General features: G+C 48.0%; 1 protein-coding gene across 5 annotated transcripts in view; it reads right to left on the bottom strand.

Moving 5' to 3' along the window:
- Window positions 1-19,024, bottom strand: part of LOC140719436 (interferon regulatory factor 3-like) — a 67,840-nt gene that overhangs the window by 31,336 nt on the left and 17,480 nt on the right. For 3 of the 5 annotated variants that reach the window (XM_073034108.1, XM_073034109.1, XM_073034107.1), the window contains one exon: window positions 15,651-18,095. In XM_073034108.1, the coding sequence (XP_072890209.1) occupies window positions 16,837-18,095 (1,259 nt within the window). In that variant the 3' untranslated portion in view covers window positions 15,651-16,836. Of the gene's footprint in view, window positions 1-4,471; window positions 4,718-5,917; window positions 5,970-7,308; window positions 7,404-15,650; window positions 18,096-19,024 lie in introns of those variants that run through there. The other 2 variants (XM_073034111.1, XM_073034110.1) reach the window with 1 other exon arrangement.

Below are 19,024 nucleotides of genomic sequence, written 5' to 3'. Positions count from 1 at the left end.
TTTCTATGGCTTCCACATCCTTCCTGTAGCGAGGCGACGAGAACTGAGCATAGTACTCCAACTGGGGTCTTACCAGGCTCCTATATAGCTGCAACATTACCTCTCGGCTCCTAAATTTCATTCCACGATTGATGAAGGCCAATACACCGTATGCCTTCTTAACCACTTTCTGCAAAGAGCACACAGCATTCCCCATGGAAAGCTCCTTTTCCTAGAGGAATACTAACACCTGGCTCAGGAATTCTATCACCAAGCGAAGTTTGAGGTGGCACAAAAAAAAGGAGGGAAAAGGGCGTGAAATAGGGAGAGCGCGAACAACTATCTCAAGCTCAGAGCCATATCCCATGAGACTGGTTGCAACTAGAATTACGGGTCAGAATCAGGTTTATTATCACTGGCATGTGTCGTGAAATTTATTAACTTAGCAGCAGCAGTTCAATGCAATACATAATACAGAAGAAAAATAAATAAAATCAACACACAAAATGCTGGTGGAACGCAGCAGGCCAGGCAGCATCTATAATGAGAAGCACTGTCGATGTTTCAGGCCGAGACCCTTCGTCAGGGCTAACTGAAAGGAAAGATAGTAAGAGATTTGAAAGTAGAGGGGGGAGGGGGAAATGCGAAATGATAGAAGAAGACCGGAGGGGGTGGGATGAAGCTAAGAGCTGGAAAGGTGATTGGCGAAAGTGATACAGAGCTGGAGAAGGGAAAGGATCATGGGACGGGAGGCCTCGGGAGAAAGAAAGGGGGAGAGGGGGAGCACCAGAGGGAGATGGAGAACAGGCAGTGTGATGGGCAGAGAGAGAAAAAAAACAAACAACTAAATATGTCAGGGATAGGGTAAGAAGGGGAGGAGGGGCATTAACAGAAGTTAGGGAAGTCAATGTTCATACCATCAGGTTGGAGGCTACCCAGCCGGTATATAAGGTGTTGTTCCTCCAACCTGAGTGTGGATTCATCTTGACAGTAGAGGAGGCCATGGATAGACGTATCAGAATGGGACGTGGAAATAAAATGTGTGGCCACTGGGAGATTCTGCTTTCTCTGGCGGACCGAGCGTAGGTGTTCAGCGAAACGGTCTCCCAGTCTGCGTCGGGTCTCGCCAATATATAAAAGGCCACACCGGGAGCACTGGACACAGTGTACCACACCAGCCGAATCACAGGTGAAGTGTCGCCTCACCTGGAAGGACTGTCTGGGGCCCTGAGTGGTGGTGAGGGAGGAAGTGTAAGGGCGGGTGTAGCACTTGTTACGCTTACAAGGATAAGTGCCAGGAGGGAGATCGGTGGGAAGGGATGGGGGGGGGGGGGGACGACGAGTGGACAAGGGAGTCACATAGGGAGCAATCCCTGCGGAAAGCAGAAAGGGGGTGGAGGGAAAGATGTGATTGGTAGTGGGATCCCGTTGGAGCTGGCGGAAGTTACGGAGAATTATACGTTGGACCTGGAGGCTGGTGGGGTGGTAGGTGAGGACAAGGGGAACCCTATCCCGAGTGGGGTGGCGGGCGGATGGAGTGAGGGCAGATATGTGGGAAATGGGAAAGATGCGTTTGAGAGCAGAGTTGATGGTGGAAGAAGGGAAGCCCCTTTGCTTAAAAAAGGAAGGCATCTCCTTCGTCCTGGAATGAAAAGCCTCATCCTGAGAGCAGATGCGGCGGAGAAAGAGGAATTGTGAGAAGGGGATAGCATTTTTTAAAGAGACAGGGTGGGAAGAGGAATAGTCCAGGTAGCTGTGAGAGTCTGTAGGCTTATAGTAGATATAGTAGAAAAATAAGTAAGTTTTTTTTTAACTCAGAGAGTGGTGAGTGCGTGAAATGGGCTGCCAGCGAAGGTGGTGGAGGCGGAAACGATAGGGTCTTTTAAGAGACTCCTGGATGGCTACATGGAGCTTTGAAAAATAGAGGGCCATGGGTAAGCCTAGGTAATTCTAAGGTAAGGACATGTTCGGCACAGCTTTGTGGGCCGAAGGGCCTGTATTGTGCTGGAGGTTTTCTGTGTTTCTATATATGTATATTGAATAGATTAAAAATAGAGCAAAAACAGAAATAATATATATTAAAAAAGTGAGGTAGTGTTCACAGGTTCAGGGTCCATTTAGGAATCAGATGGCAGGGGGGATGAAGCTGTTCCTGAATCGTCATAGGTTAAGGGTGGAAGGTGAAATACTTAAAGGGAACCTGAAACTTCTTCATTCAGAGGATGATACGAGTGAGCTGCCAGTCGAGTTGGTGAATGCAGGTTTGTTTGCAACATTTAAGAGAAGTTTGGAGGGCTACGGTCAAGGAGCAGGTAGATGGGACCTGTTTTTTTACGTCATGGACCAATACCATTAAGCAAGAGGTCTGTAGATTCCAGGTTGGGAACCCCTGGGCCAGGCAGGAAAATGGGTCGGCATGGACTAGATGGGCTGAAGGACCTGTTTCTGTGTTGTGATGCTCTATCACTCTATGGCTAATGATAAAACACTTTGCAAAGAGTTCTGTCATCTAGAGGTGAGGAGAACTGAGTAGATAGCAACACAGACAAAGTCTGTCTGCCGCAGTTGAGGGGACGTGCTGGGGACACTGAGTGGATCGGGCAGCGTCTGTGAGGGAAAACAAGTTAGCCTGGCAGAGTTTCTACACTGGGGGTACCAAGGGCAGATTCGCTGACACCACCTTTCATTGCTTCCAAAATCTTTCTATCTTCCATTTCCCTCCCACTCTAACCTGTTTGTCTGCAGTCCAACAGAAGTTTTGGGAACACCGTGTTCCATTCAGACCCTATTGCGGTTCCAGTATTAAATTCAGCAATTTCAGGTAACACAGTTTTTCTAAACTGAGCAGTTCTTCTCTCTTCACAAACCCTGCCTAATTTATTGGTTTAGAGATACAAGGTCCTATCGGCCCATCAAGCCACACCGCCCAGCACCCCCCGACTTAACACTCGCCTAATCACAGGACAATTTACAATGACTAATTAATCTAGTAACCGGTATGTTGTTTGGACCGTGAAATCCGAGCACCCAGAGAAAACCTACACATTCCACGGGGGGAGGAGGTACAAATTTATGATAGATGATATCAGAATTGAACTCTGGCGCCCCAAGCTGTAATAGTATCGCACTGACCGCTAATGATGAGCTGCGCGTTTCCAACAGGTTCCAACAGGCGAGACCTGCATTTCACATCTCTCTCCAGAACTCAACAACCTCATGATGACAGAGCTCTGTAAACATCAGGGTGAGATGAGAACTCCAGCCTCCCTCCATCAGAAAGACCCCCTTTATCCTTATTCAGCATGACTTGGCCTCCATAGCTGCCTGTGGCAATGAACTGCACAGATTCACCACTCTCTGGCTAAAGAAATTCCTCCTCACCTCTGTTCTAAAAAGATACCCCTCTATTCTGAGGCTGTCCCCTCTGGTCCTGGACTCTCCCACTATTGGAAACATCCTCTTCACACAGACTCTTGTCAAAGTTTTTCGCCATTTGATAGGTTCCAATTAAGTCACCCCTCATTCTTCTGGCCCAGAACCATCAAATGCCCTTTCACATGACAAGCTGTTCAATCCCGGAGTCATTTTTGCAGAGGAGATTTACAAGGATGTTGCCTGGATCGGGGAGCATGCCTTATGAGAATAGGGTGAGTGAACTTGGCCTTTTCTCCTTGGAGCGACGGAGGATGAGGGGTGACCTGACGGAGGTGTATAAGATCGTGTGGATTGCCGGCAGCATCTTCCCCCAGGGCTGAAATGACTAACAAGAGGGGGTATAGTTTTAAGGTTCGTGGAAGTAGGTACAGAGGGGATATCATGGGTAAGTTTTTCACACAGAGAGTGGTGGGTGCGTGGAATGCACTGCCAGTGACAGTGGTGGAGGTGGATACGATAGGGTCTTTAAAGAGCCTTTTAGATAGGTACATGGAACTTAGAAAAATAGAGGGCTATGCAGTAGGGTAATTCTAGGCAGTTTCTAGAATAGGCAGTCGGTATAACATTGTGGGCCAAAGGGCCTGTAATGAGCTGTGGTTCCTTCCTTCAACCTGCTCCAGTGCCAGCATTTCCTATTTTAGTTAGGGGGCCCCAAATCTGCTCACGATACTCCAAGTGAGGCCTCACCGGTGCCTTATAAAGTCTCAACATTACATCCTTGCTTTTATACTCTAGTCCTCTCAAAATGAATGCCAACATCACATTTGCCTCCCTCACCATTGACCCAACCTGCAAGTTAACCATTAGAGAATCCTGCAAAAGGACCCCCAAGTCCCTTTGTGCCTCAGATTTTTGAATTTTCTCTCCTAGTCAGCTGACAGTTTGCAGCATTTCCTTTTATTTCAGGTTTCCAGCGCCTGCAGTTTTAGTTTTGATTTTTGGCATCACAGGATCAGCAGAGCTATGGGCTTTGACTGGCTTGGGACTAAATCGGCCAGCTGAACACACACTCAAGCGATGCACAGGGGTGACAGTGAAACAAAAGTTGGGGACTAACCGAGCACCTGGTCCAGAAAATATTCCTTCATCTGTGCTTTGAACTCAGTTGTGCTCGGAATCGTGGCACTGGGCTTCTCGTCTGGGGTCTGCGGTGCCCAAGCGCCGTCAGCTGTTGCGCCGAGGACAGGCAGAGGGGTCGGGTTTGCTTGGTTCTGGCTGGCTGCAGGCATGGCTTGGAATGGAGAGTAGCTGGAGGTATTCGGTGCCAGCCTCCCGTCATCCAGAGGCACTTGATTACTGGCTCCTGAAATAAGAGAGGCAGCATTAGATTGGCTTGCAGATGTCCCACTCAATCTAAGGCACCGTCAAGATGTCACGTCTCGATGACCTGCAACCCTTCTAGACATGGATAAGCAGGGCATGGCAGACTTCCCACGGACAGATCACAGGCACCCAAAGTTCACGTTATACAGAACATAAACATAACAGTACAGCATAGGCCCTTCGGCCCACAATGTTCTGCTAGATTTTAATCTACTCCAAGATCAATCTAACCCTTCCCTTCTTCACAGCCCTCCATTTTTCCTTCCTCCATGTGCCTATGTAAGAGTCTCCTCAATGCCCCCTTAAGTATCACCCTATCAACTTGGATGGCAAATTCGAGAGATCTTCACATCTTCCCAAAGTTGAGATCAGGGCACCAAGCAGCCTGAGACCTGGGGTTCTCAATCATTCTGTTTTGCTGAACGTGGAACCTGTGTGATTCTATAAGGGAACTTCCTCCATGAGTGTCTCTAACTCAGCTGGACTGTCCCTCACCTCACCCCTCATTCCCATCCCTTCTCCTACCTCCAACAGCAGAGCTTGCCGTTCAGTAGAGAGAAAGGGAAGCTTCCACCTCCTGCGCTCTCTGCCGAAGCAAGATTCTGGTTCCCAATAGCATGAGGAAGATAGGAGGCCATTCAGCCCATTGTGTGTTTTCCTTTAATGAATGGAAGGGCGAATAGTGTGCTCGGTTTCTTCAGTTCTTACTGACCAGAACCTTGCCTAGACTAAGGTTCCCAGTGGTCGGCAACAAAATTGTTGGTGGCACAGTAGCATTACGCTATTACAGCGCCAGGGAGAGTGGTTCAATTCCCGCCGCTGTCTGTAAGGGGTTTCTACGTTCTCCTCAAGACCGAGTGGGTTTACTCCGGGTGCTCTGGTTTCCTCCCACAGTTGTACGGTTGGTAGGTTAAATGGTCATTGTAAATTGTGCCATGATAAGGCTAGGATTTGATTGGCTGGGTGACACGGCTTGAAGGACCCATGTTGCACTCTACCTCAATAACTTACTGAAGTGTTTCAGAAGTATGGTACAGTTTTCTACCTGTTGCTCACCCTGCCCCTGTCTTAACCACACTGTAAAATGGAGACTTGGAGCAGTGATGTATGATTCACCTTCTGGCTCAGTGGCCCAGCCATAGAAGCACAACCAAGACAAAGTCAAATATCATCTCGGTACCTGGTATTTGGCTGAAAATCGTCAGACCGCTCAGACCGCTCTCCAGAGCTGCCTGCGGGAAATAACAAAAGAGACGATTACACACAAACCATGGAGGCAGGATGCTGGTTGGATCCATCATCAGGGACCCCCCACCATCCAGCCCATGTTCTCTTCTCACTGCTGCCGTCAAGGTACAGGAGCCTCAGGACTCACACCAAAAGGTTCAGGGACAGACTGTGCCAGCATCGGGCAATGTGGTAGCGTTGTGGTTAGCACAGTGCTTTACAGTGCAGGTGGTCCCAGTTCAATGCCCGCCTCTGCCTGCGAGGAGTTTGCACGTTCTCCCTGTGACTGCTCTCATCGTGGCGGAAAAGCCAGACCTGGAAAGATGACTGCTGACCTCTCCGGAGGTCTGCCTTTTCAGATCTACAGTGATTGACCGCAAGAAACCACTGTGGGAGGAGTTAACCTCCTCCTGTAAGGAGTTTGTACATTCTCCCTGTGACTGTGTGGGTTTCCCCCCACAGTCCAAAGACACATCTGTTGGTAGGTTAATTGGTCATTGTAAATTGTCCCATAATTAGACTAGAGTTAAATCAGGAGTTGCTGGGCAGCGCGTCTCAAAGGGCTGGAACTGCCGAGACCATACTGTATCCCAGTAAATAAATACATAACTAGATACATAGAGAAGGATGGAGAGAGAGAGAGAGAGAGAGAGAGAGAGAGAGAGAGAGAGAGAAATGGATAGAGAGAGGAAGAGACAGAGATAGAGAGATGGATAGATAGAGGTGGGTGGATGGATAGATAATGCATGAATTTCAGGGCTGTACATGGTGACATATGTACTTTGATGAGGGTTTGCAGTAATTCTGTTTTTATTTGCAGTTTTAAGCAACGTTGGGTAAACGTACAAGGGAAAGTTAATTATGCGCCTGTACGTAAGTGAGAGTATCTTTCATGTGTGTGTGTGTGTGTGTGAGAGTGTGTGTGTGTCTGTGTGTGTGTGAGAGAGAGAGTGTGTGAGTGTGTGCGTGTGAGTGAGTGAGTGCGTGTGTGAGTGTGTGTGAGAGAGTGTGTGTGTGTCTGTGTGTGTGAGAGTGTGTGTGTGTCTGTGTGTGTGAGTGAGTGTGTGTGTCTGTGTGTGTGAGTGAGTGTGTGTGTGTCTGTGTGTGTGAGTGAGTGTGAGGGTGAGTGTGAGTGTGAGCGTGAGCGTGTGCGTGTGTGTGTGTGTATGATGAAAGGAGACTCACCGAAAGACCGAACATGAGTTTACATCTCCACATGTGAAGCACAGAGCAGATGGACCGAATGGCTCCATTTGGCGCAGCAAGTAAACTACACCAGCTCTCCCAGTTCATCTCCCATATTAGGCCAAAATCAATACAATCGCATGCTCTCGCCGTACATACCGTGTTAGGAGGTGTGGGTAGGGTCACGTGGTTGATATCCAGGTCTGCGTGCTTGACCTCTTCCCCCTCGTCGTTGCTGCCACCGGATTCCAGGTCTGTGGAGAAAGAACATTGGAAATGCATTTAGAGTCAGAAGAGCAAGTATGACTGTTACTCAGTCTCTGCTGCCTCTTCAGATTCAAGATTGTTTAATGTCGTTCCCTGAACACAAGTGTAAGGAGAAGAAAATAATTGTTACTTTGGATCCAATACAGCATAAAAAATACTCAAAGGATAAAGAACACAGGTAATATTAAAAGTCACAATAAATATAAATGCATACGATAGCTTACATTCATATGTTTATGAAGTGACACTAGGCTGGACATAAGGTGACTGACAGGAAATAATAAAGTAGAGGTGGAGTTAGTGGGTGGAGGTGTTGATCAGCTTTACCTCTTAGGGAAAATAACTGTTTTTGAGTCCAGTGATGCTGGTGTGAATGCTACACAAGACATTCGAGAAGAATTAGGTCATCTGGCCCATCGAGTCTGCTCCGCTATTTCATCATGGCTGATCCATTTTCCCTCTCAGCCGCAGTCTCCTGCCTTCTCCCCGTATCCCTTCACGCCCTGACTACTCAAGATTCTATCAACCTCTGCCTTAAATATACCCATTGACTTGGTCAGCACAGCTGCCTATGGCAACAAATTTCACAGATTCACTGCTCTCTGGCTAAAGAAATTCTTCCTCATCTCTGTTCTAAAATGATGTCCCTTCTATTCTGAGTCTCTGTCCCCTGGTCCCAGACTCCCCCAACAAAGGGAACATCTTCTCCTCATCCACTCCATCAAGACTTTTCACCATTCGATACGTTTCAATTAGGTCACCTTCATTCTTCAGAATTCCTGTGAATCCAGGCCCAGAGCCATCAGACGCTCTTCATATGACAAGCTGTTCAATCCTGGAATCATCTTCATGAACCTCCTCCAAATCTTTTCCAGTTTCAACACATCTTTTCTAAGATAAGGAGCCCAATACTCCATGAGGCCTCGCTAGTTCTTTATAAAGCATCAACACTATATTTTTGCTTTTATATTCAGTCCTAGGTGTTCTTGTACATCAGTCAATGAAAGCAAGCATGCAGGTACAGCAGGCAGTGAAGAAAGCTAATGGCATGCTGGCCTTTATAACAAGAGGAATTGAGTATAGGAGTAAAGAGGTCCTTCTGCAGCTGTACAGGGCCCTGGTGAGACCCCACCTGGAGTATTGTGTGCAGTTTTGGTCTCCAAATTTGAGGAAGGACATTCTTGCTATTGAAGGAGTGCAGCGTAGGTTCACAAGGTTAATTCCCGGAATGGCAGGACTGTCATATGTTGAAAGATTGGAGCAACTGGGCTTGTATACACTGGAATTTAGAAGAATGAGAGGGGATCTGATTGAAACATACAAGATTATTAAGGGATTGGACACGCTGGAGGCAGGAAGCATGTTCCCGCTGATGGGTGAGTCCAGAACTAGAGGCCACAGTTTAAGAATAAGGAGTAGGCCATTTAGAACAGATATGCGGAAAAACTTTTTCACCCAGAGAGTGGTGGATATGTGGAATGCTCTGCCCCAGAAGGCAGTGGAGGCCAAGTCTGTGGATGCATTCAAGAGAGAGTTAGATAGAACTCTTATAGATAGCGGGGTCAAGGGATATAGGGAGAGGGCAGGAACGGGGTACTGATTGTGTATGATCAGCCATGATCACAGTGAATGGCGGTGCTGGCTAGAAGGGCCGAATGGCCTACTCCTGCACCTACTGTCTGTTGTCCTCTCAAAATGAATTCAGATTTTTGAATTATCTCTCCACTTAGAAAAGTCAACCCTTTCATTTTTTTCTAGCAAAATGAATGACCAAACACTTCCCGACACTGTATTCCATCTGTCACTTCACTTCAGATTTCTGCCTCCCCCTCCTACTTTCAAATCTCTTACTACCTTTCCTTTCAGTTAGTCCTGACGAAGGGTCTCGGCCCGAAACGTCGACAGCGCTTCTCCCTATAGATGCTGCCTGGCCTGCTGCGTCCCACCAGCATTTTGTGTGTGTGTTGCCACTTCTTTGCCCATTTTCCTAATCTAAGTCCTTCTGTAGACTCTCTACATCTCAAAACCAGCTGCCCCTCCACCTACCTTCGTAACATCAGCAAACTTGGCAACAAAGCTATCAATTCCATCATCCAAACCATTGACATATAACATAAAAAGAAGCAGCCCCAACACAGACCCCTGTGGGACACCACTAGTTACCGGCAGCCAACGAGAAAAGGCTCCATTTGCCTTCTGCCAATCAGATGACCATGCATGTTAGTATGCATGTTATCATGCTAGTTAGTATGCATGCTAGTATCTTTCCTGTAATACCATGGGCTGTTAACATGTTCAGCAGCCTCCTTCTTGATGGGGGTAGGACAAACAGTACAGAATCACAGCAAAATTTGTCCTAAGCTCTCACACCAGTCCTCATTGAGAGGTCAGCTGTGGACAGAGTGAACAGCCACCTTGGGCATTAACATCTGGGGGGCGGGGGAGGGATCTGTGCTGGGCCCAACACATCAACACAATCACAAAGAACGCAGGCCAGCAGCTCTAAGAAAGTTTGAGGAGATTTGGTATGTCACCAGAGATTCGTGCAGTATCTACACTCATACATTGGAGAGCACCCTAACCGAATGCATCACAACCTTGTATGCAGTCTCCAATGCACAGGATCACAAACGGAAGCAGAGGGTTGTAGATTCAGCCAGTTCCATCATGGTACTACACTCTCCACCATCAAGGACGTCTTCGAAAGACAGTGCCTCAAGGCCCTCCGCCACCCCCCCCCACCAGGGCATGCCCTTTTCTCATTACTACCACAAGGAAAAGGTACGGGAGCCTGAAGACTCACACTCAACAGTTCAGGAACAGCTTCTTCCCCTCTGCATGTTCCATGAAAACTCCCTCGTTATTTCTTTTTCCGCATGTTTTAGTTTTGTAGAGTCACAGAACAGTACAGGACAGAAACAGACCCTTCAGCCCATCTAGTCCATGCCAAACCATTTAAACTGCCTACTCCCATCAACTTGCACCGGGACCATAGCTCTCCATTCCCCTCCCATCCATTACCTATCCAAACTTCTCTTAAACTATGAAATTGAGCTCCCATAGAACAACCAATCTAATGTTACTGGTAATAAAACTGATTCTCTCTCTGATTCAATAACCTAAGGTTAGTTTCCCTCTTTCCTGTATTTCTGTCTTATCCCATTTCTGTCCATAAAAGAGAGGGAGAACCTTTATGAGAAGGAGTCATAGATATGAGGGAGATCCTGCCTCATCTCCCTTTCCACCTCCTTCTCTCACTCTAGCCCTGTTCTCAACCACCCTCTGTCCCAACACTATCCCTCTCCCTCCATTCCCCTCTCCGTCTGTCTCTCAACCCTCTCTCCCCATCTCTTCCACTTCCTTTTCCTCCCTCAACCTCTGCCTCTCCCAATCCCTCTCAACCCTTGTTCCCCTCTCCCCATTGCTCCCTCTGCATTTTGCCTCCTCTCCCTGCCGTTCCTCTCTCCCACACCCCCTCAACCTGTCACCTTCCCCTTTTCCCTCATTGTTCCTGCCTCCCCTGTAATCCCTCTCTCTATTCCACTCTCCCCCCCCTTTCCTCTCTCCGTTCCCTCCATCTGCCTTTCACCTCCTCTTATTCTATTTCCTTCTCCCTGTCTCTCCCTCCCTCAGCACCCTACCCTTGCAAGCTCTGATATGCTGTGTATTTCCAAACAGACGTGAAAGCCCCAAACGAACAGATCTCCTCTGCTCAAGTTTCTGGACGTGCACACCATCCGTTCTCAGGGAAAGAGTTCGCTGGGGGTGCCATTGTTTACCATGGTGGTAGTAGAAATGGAGGCAACACAATCATGGACAAAGACACCCTTGGGCAGTGACCGGGACAACCTTCTCCCCACCGCGTCCAGAAGGACCAATGGTGCTCCCTTAATCCCTCAGTCATAACCTGAGCCTGCACGATGTTTGGGATTGTACCGCCCCGCACTCACTCTCTATTCTCATCCCTCCCTCCAAACTTACCATCATTCTCAACGTTGCCACTATGATCCATCCCATACCTCAAGATGCTACTTATTACAGCACCAGGTCTTGCAGATGCTGGAAATCCAGAGCAACACACACAAAATGCTGGAGGAACTAGGGAAGAGTTCTCTTCCAAAAGAAAAGGGACTTCCTCGACTCTTCCTTTTGTGAAGGACGGTTCTGAGGTTCAGAAGGTGACCAGGTGAGTGTTTTTAAAAGGATATATAGAAAAGATAGCAGGGTTGGGTGGGGGGTAGTTTGGTCTGGCCGAGGTGGGATGTCCCATTATCACAGAAGAGTTAGAATTCCATTTGAAATCTCGTTTTGTCATTACCAATGACAAAACAGGTGTTAGTAGATTCTGGTCAGGTTTAGACCGGGCAGATGATGTCAGTTTAATGTGTGATGTAATGGAAGGTGAGATTTCAAATGGTATCGATGGATTTAAAAGTGATACTGCGGCCAGCTCGGACAGCCTAACTCTGACTGAGATCTGCATTTCTTCAAATGTGGATGGGTTGCTCAGTAAGTCTGCAGATGATATAGAGACTGGTGGTGTTGTGGACAGAATACAAGACTGGCAAAGAATATAGCGGGATATGAATCGGTTGCAAAGAAAAGGCAGATGGTGTTTAACCTGGTCAAATGTGGAGTGTTGCACCTTGGTAGATCAAACGTAAAGAGGCAATACGCTGACTCTTAACAGTGATGATGAGCAGGGGGTTCTTGGGGTTCCAATTCATGGTCTCTGAAAGTGACTAGTAGTTAAGAAAGCATATGACATGCTTGCCTTTATTGGTTGAGGCACTGAATTTAAAAGTCAGGAAGTTATGTTACAGTGGAACCGAAAGAGGGAGAAGGGGTGAAGTAGATTAATGACTGGTTCTCCTCCTTCCCTTTCTTCCATGGTCTACTGTCCCCTCCCTACCAGATTCTCCCTTCTCCAACCCTTTATCCCTTCCATCAACTTCCCAGCTCTTTACTTTACCCCCATCCCCCTCTCCTGGTTTCACCTACCACCGAGTACATCTTCCTCCCCCTCCCCTCCCCTCTCCTTCTTACTCTGGCTTCTCCCCGTCCTTCCCGGTCCTGAAGAAGGGTCCTGGCACGGAATTTTGACCGTTTACTCTCTTCCATAGACGCTGCCTGACCTGCTGAGCTCCGCCAGTATTTTGTATGTGTTGCTCACACAATGAAATGACTAAGACTTAGGAACTATACGCAAGGGTGAACATGACCAGAGGGAGATACAAAGAGATTCTGTAGATGTTGGTAATCTTGAGCAATGCGCACAAAGCGCTGGAGGAACTCAGCAGGTCAGGCAGCATCTGTGGAGGGGAATAAACCATCGCCCATTTGGGCCGGCAGCCCTCAGCCCAGAATATCGACCGTTTATTTCCCTCCATTGATGCTGTCTGATCTGCTGAGTTTCTCCAGCATTCTGGGTGTGTTGCCCAGTGGGAGGATTTTGCTCGAGGTTGCAGCATTCCCGTACTGTCAGTGCAACTCTCGGGGAAAAAAAAGGTTAATCCACGGCTTTCTTATCCCTGCAATTGTTTAATATTTTGGGAATCCCCTCTTGGTGTTGGGTGTGCACAAAATAATCCAGAACCCCCCCCCGAGCATCAAACATTGATACATTGCACTCCCAGGCATCCTTCACTCAAAACAAGCTCGACCTCCTACTAATCAGATTTTTTCAGTATGCGATCTTAAGATATTAAATCAAATATGATTGATGTACACGTCAAGTGATGTTCACGATGTTGCACTACCACCACTCAAGACACTGGAATAAGACAGAGCATGGGTTTTAAATACTGCCAAACCAAATACCCCGAGTAGCCACTTTATTAGGTACCTGTATATCTGCTCATTAATGCAAACATCTAATCAGCCGATCACGTGGCAGCAACTCAATGCATTAAAACATACAGACATGGTCAAGAGGTACAGACTAAACATCAGAATGGAGAAGTATGATCTAGGTGACTTTGAATATGGAACGATAGTTGGCGCTACCATTCTCAGTTTGAGTATCTCAGAAGTTGCTGTCTTCTAGGATTCTCAAGTACACAGACTCTAGAGTTTACAGAGAATGGTGCAAAAAACAAAAACAAAAATCCAGTGAACAGCAGTTCTGTGGGGAAGCAAATGCCTTGTTGATAAGAGAGGTCAGAGGAGAATGTCCAGACTGGTTCAAGGTGACAGGAAGGCGAGAGTAACTCAACCACACATTACAACAGAAAAGCATCTCTGAATGCACAACAGGCCATAGCTCAAAACGAATGGGCTACAGCAGCAGAAGTCCAAGAATAAATGCTCAGTACACTTTATTAGGTATAGGAGTTACTTAATAGCGTGGCCACCAAGTAAATGAACAAACAGAGAGCTATTTGTTTTTCAGTATTAGATATCTGTGTAGGTCACTTGGAACTAGCACTTGGGTGATAACATTGATTAAGAAAATAATTTCATTTGAAACTATCCACTTCAATCACACCAGCGTCTTTGAGTCAGACTTAGATATGATGAACTCCATACAAGGAGATTGGGCTTGGAGGACTTTGTAGATGTGTGGACGGGTGGGGTGGAGATATGGGGCTTGTTGTTGTTTGCTCTGCCAAGTTTTGTGGGTGTTAGGCGTACTGTGGAGTTATGATATATAGCAAATATTAGTTTCAACAGCAGCCAATCATCAGATCTGAACATGGACTGTAGACTGAGTTAAAGTGCAGCTCAGAATATGTTTTTTTTGGAGCTGCAGAATGGGGTCGATTGCAAACCAAGAAATACTCCATTAACCTGAGATGTCTGCATATGCATGAAAGCAGCCCAGAGTCAGTGGCGATTCACATTTCTTCTGGGTGTCTGGGGTGTTGGTGTGACGATCTATGTGTTTGAAAATTAACACACACAAAATGCTGGAGGAACTCAGCAGGTCAGGGAGCATCTATGGAAAAGAAAAAAAAAGACCTGCTGAGTTCCTCCAGCACATTGTGTGTGTTGCTTTGGATTCCCACTATCAGCAGATTTTCTTGTACTTGTGCTTAAAAATTATATGTAATTCAAAGGAAGCATTGTAGATGCATTGTAACTATAGAATTGTTCTGCCGTTACCTTGGATTTTTAACACATAAAAAAACGTCATGTGATATTGGGTCGGGGGTGGGGGGGGGGCCTCTTCTAAGAGTGTCTCCAGTATGATGCCTGCTTGTTTTGCTGAATAAAAGACTACGGTATCGCCAGCTTCAGAGTCTCCCAGTGACTTCATTCACAGTCACAACGGTAGACGTGCTCCGCCGGCACCGGATTGTGTGGCGTCACTTGCCGGCTGCCCCCAGCACATCCTTGAATGTGTTGGTTGTTAATGCAAACGACACATTTCACTGTGTGTTTCACTTAGGTGCAGAGTGACAATAAGTAATTTTGAATCTTGATGTACGTGTAGTAAATAAATTTGAATCTGAAGAAGAAAATGAAAATATTGCCTCATTGTTATTTTGCTTGTGGTTTAACTTTGCTATGCTTATATATCATAGATATATATATATCTATATATATATAAAATTATTCAGTGAATTTTCTAGTAATTACAATATAGTTGCTTCTGTATTTTTCAGAAGCAGGATCACACTTCTTGAATCTGGTAATTTTCATTTTTACTTTATTTACTGAGACTGAGTGTGGAATAGGCCCTTCGAGCCACAATCCCCCCCAGTTTTACTCCTAACCTAATCACAGTGACTGATTAACCTACTAAACAGTATGTCTTTGGACTGTGCGAGCAAACCGGAGCGGTCACAGGGACAACGCACAAACTCCTCACAGGCAGAGTCGGGAATTGAACCCGGGTCGCCCATACTGTGAAGCGTTGTGCTGACCATTACACTGTCATGCCACCTGGTTAATTGTTATCGATGGAATTTTGTTTATCTCTGACACAGTATGAGAAGGTCACAACTACTGGACTGGATTTTATTTTTTTTTAAAAAGCAACCATCCCTGAGGATATTCCGACAAAAACGTCAGTATCTTTGATCTTTCAGTACAAAGAGCAGGAAGAAAGCAGGGATAAAGTAGTCCATTTAATAACAGAGGTATCATCTCAACATCAATCTTCCCTGGTAATTTTATTTCTCATCCCCCCCCCCCACCCCCGCTCTTCTTCCTTTCCCCATTCTGGCTCACCTCCTCACCTGCCTATCACCTCCCCCCCGGTGACCCTCCTCCTTCCCTTTCTCCCATGGTCCACTCTCCTCTCCTATCAGATTCCTTCTTTTCCAGCCCTTTACCGTTCCTACACCTTCCAGCTCGGTCTCCTCCCTTCCCCACCTTTTCATTCTGGCATCTTCCCACTTCCTTCTCAGTCCTGAGGAAGAGTCTCAGGCCGAAACGTCGACTGTTTATTCATTTCCATGGATGCTGCCCGACCTGCTGAGTTCCTCCAGCATTTGTGTGCTTTGCTCTGGATTTCCAACATTTTCAGAATCTCTTGTGTTTACCGTCAACTCCTGCCTTGATTTTTTTTTACTTACTGAGATACAGCAGGAAATAGGCCCTTCTGACCCTTTGAGCTGCACCCCCCGGCAAACCCCGATTTAACCCTAGCCTAATCACAGGACAATTTACAATGACCAATTAACCCACCAACCGGTACGTCTTTGAACTGTGGGAGGAAACCCATGGGGTCACAGGGAGAACGTACAAATGCCTTACAGGTAGCGGCGGGAATTGAACCAGGGTTGCAGGTAAAGTCTGAGACACAGAAGAGATTCTGCAGATCCTGGAAACCTTGAGCTACGCACACAAAATGCTGGAGGGACCCGGCAGGCCTTTCTAATTGAGCAGGATAACACCTCAGCCTGTCAGAGAATTGTCTGTGATTAAAATAGCTTGCTTGGGTTCCTGTAGTCGGTGAGTTTTATCAGCTCCATCAATGTCCGTAGGTGAGAGGCCAAATCTGAATGTATCTTTCAGTGTTCATGAATATTTCAGCGCTAGGGTATGCTTTGCCTGAGAGAGGATCCTAACACTGGATATGCTGACGACATGATTCCATTCAACCGAGGAACTTGTTTAAGGGGAATGAGCTTTATATAAGCCCCGTCGGTCTCGTTAACAATGATGGAGAGAACAGCTTCGCACAGCACCGTCAAACACCGTTCTTCAGCCGATACTCTCGCTGTCCCACTGCGCTGGTCGCTACCATCAGATTTCTGACACACGAACGTTTGGACAAAGGGTTTTAATTTCTCAGGTAAAATGGATGCAAAAATTAAAAAAAAATACCAACATCTAATAAATTAGTTTGTAGTTACTCTTGTGAATGCCTTGCAGCTAAGATCCAGTCTACCCTGTCACCCTGGTAACCTCATTTGGGGCGCTGGTGCACTTTAACCGAGGCTCCTACAACGTACCGGCAACCAGGGGCGACTACTTTGTCATACCAGGGGAGTGTTCGATTTTGCCTGCAGTCTGGTGTGGCCGTTTCACTGCCCCAGACCCTGTGGGAGGTTGTTCTGTTGTGCCAGCACCCTGGAGTGGCTGCTTTATCTTGGTGTATGTCCGCTGTAGGCGCCCGTGACGACCTCGCGAAGAGCTGGGTTGCAGTGCGCTGCCGTCGGGGGCTGCGGCACGGGGCACCTTGACGTGGAACACGGGCGAGGGCTTTGCCCGAGGGGAGAGGCTGACTCCGCGAGGGAGGACGCTGGTCCGGAGAAGCGAAACGCCGCCGGGCCTCTCCCGGGGACGGGCGGCGAGCTCCCTGCAGATCTGCTGCGCGCCCGACTGCACCGCGTCCGTCAGAGACTTCAGGCCGGCACCGATCCCGACCACCAGGTCCCGCAGGACGGCCGTCTGCTCCCGGAGCACCGCTGTGTTCTTCCGCGAGGCGGCCCTCTGCTCGCGCAGGGCGGCGATCTGCTCGTGCTGGAGGGCCACCCGCTCCCGCGTGGCCTCCCTCTGATCACGGAGGAGGGCAATCTGCTCCCGGACGGCTTCCCGCTGCTCCTTCATGACCGCCACCTGCTCCCGGCTGACAGCCAGCAGCGCCCGGCTGGGGTTGCCCTGGGCCTCCACGGAGGCGCAGAGACTTTGAACAGCCTCTTCCTGCGCCTCCATGGAAGCCAAGACCCGGTCCATCAGCCGCTGCATGGCGGTAGCATCCATGCCGGTCGGTATGGAGCTGCGTATCGCCTCCACGCTGGAGCTGAGGCTGTCCTGGCTCCAGAGGACTTCCTGTGCAAGGTTGGAGACCGACACCTCCATGCTCCTGGCCATCTCCTGCATCCTGTCTGAAAGGCTAGACAACGAGCCAAGCATTTCACCGTGCATCTGCACTAGCCTTTTCTTGAACGCTTCCCTGTCAAAGTTCTCACTCACGTCCTCTGGGGCAGTGCTGCTATGCGGACTCTCTCTCCGGAGGGCCTGCGCCTCATTTTCCCTTTGCCTCTTGGCTGGCTGCAGCCCACTAGTGCCAGGGATGTCGCGTTGGAAAGTACAGCCCTCCAAGAGCTTGTCCTCTGCCTTCAGGGTGGCACTATTTGAAAAGGTGCTCAGAGGCAGGTGCCATGACGTGAGGTGCCCTTCCTCCTCCATATCTTCCTCAGAGACCTCCTCCTCCTCCTCCTCCTCATCCTCTTCCTGCTTTTGTATCTGATCTGAGGATGATGGTGAATTTCCCTCCGGAAAGTCTGCAATGATAAAGAAAAAGAGCATGGCTACTTATATTGCAGGGTTCCCGGATGGAAAGTAGCCACCAGTCTGCCGCCCGGTGGCGACCCTCTGTCATTGCAGCGAGCAGAGGACAGCGTCTCCACAACACTGAGTGCCCCCAGTGGAAGATGGAACCCAGAACTCGTACAATGCAGCGGCATCAGTGCTAGTTGGCCCGCTGCTGTCTGCAAGGAGTTTCTATGTTCTGCCCAAGACCTCATGGGTTTCCTCTGGCTTCATCCCACGTTCCAAAGACGTGCGGGTTATGATTAGTAAAACTGTGGGCATGGTTAGTTGGCGACACTTGCAGGCGGCCCCCAGCACATCCTCGGATGGTGTTGGTCGTTGACGCAAAACGACGCATTTCACTGTAAGTTTTGATGCAGGACCACGAGACACAGGAGCAAAATTAAACCATCCATCCCATCGAGTCTGCTCCGCCACTCCATCATGGCTGATTTATCTTCCCTCACAACCCCATTCTCCTGTCTTCTCCCCGTAACCTTCGACACCCTTACTAACCTCATCAGCCACCACTTTAAGAACACCCAATGACTTGTCTATGGCCATGAATTCCACAGATTCACCACCCTCCGGCTAAAGAAATTCCTCCTCATCTCTGTTCTAAAGGGACGTTCTTCTGTTCTGAGAACAAAGTCCAATACTGTGATGTGTACACAGGACAAATGAAGCTAATCTTTATCCCTGCTTTTGATTCATTAAGGGAGAAAGGGGTTATGAAGGGCCTTAAGGAATTGCAAATTGGATAGGTTTAGCATTTCCTCTGGGATAGCTTGGGCTTGGGGACTGGCTGTGTAAAGAGAGGATTCTCTGTTCTTGCCCAGTCTGATGGGGAAGGAGAGCCCAAGAGGCTCCCCACCTGCAGGCCGGGCCACCAGCGATCACT

The sequence above is a fragment of the Hemitrygon akajei genome, chromosome 31, assembly GCF_048418815.1.
Source record: "Hemitrygon akajei chromosome 31, sHemAka1.3, whole genome shotgun sequence".
Lineage (NCBI taxonomy): Eukaryota > Metazoa > Chordata > Chondrichthyes > Myliobatiformes > Dasyatidae > Hemitrygon > Hemitrygon akajei.
This window is presented reverse-complemented; position numbering and strand designations above follow the sequence as displayed.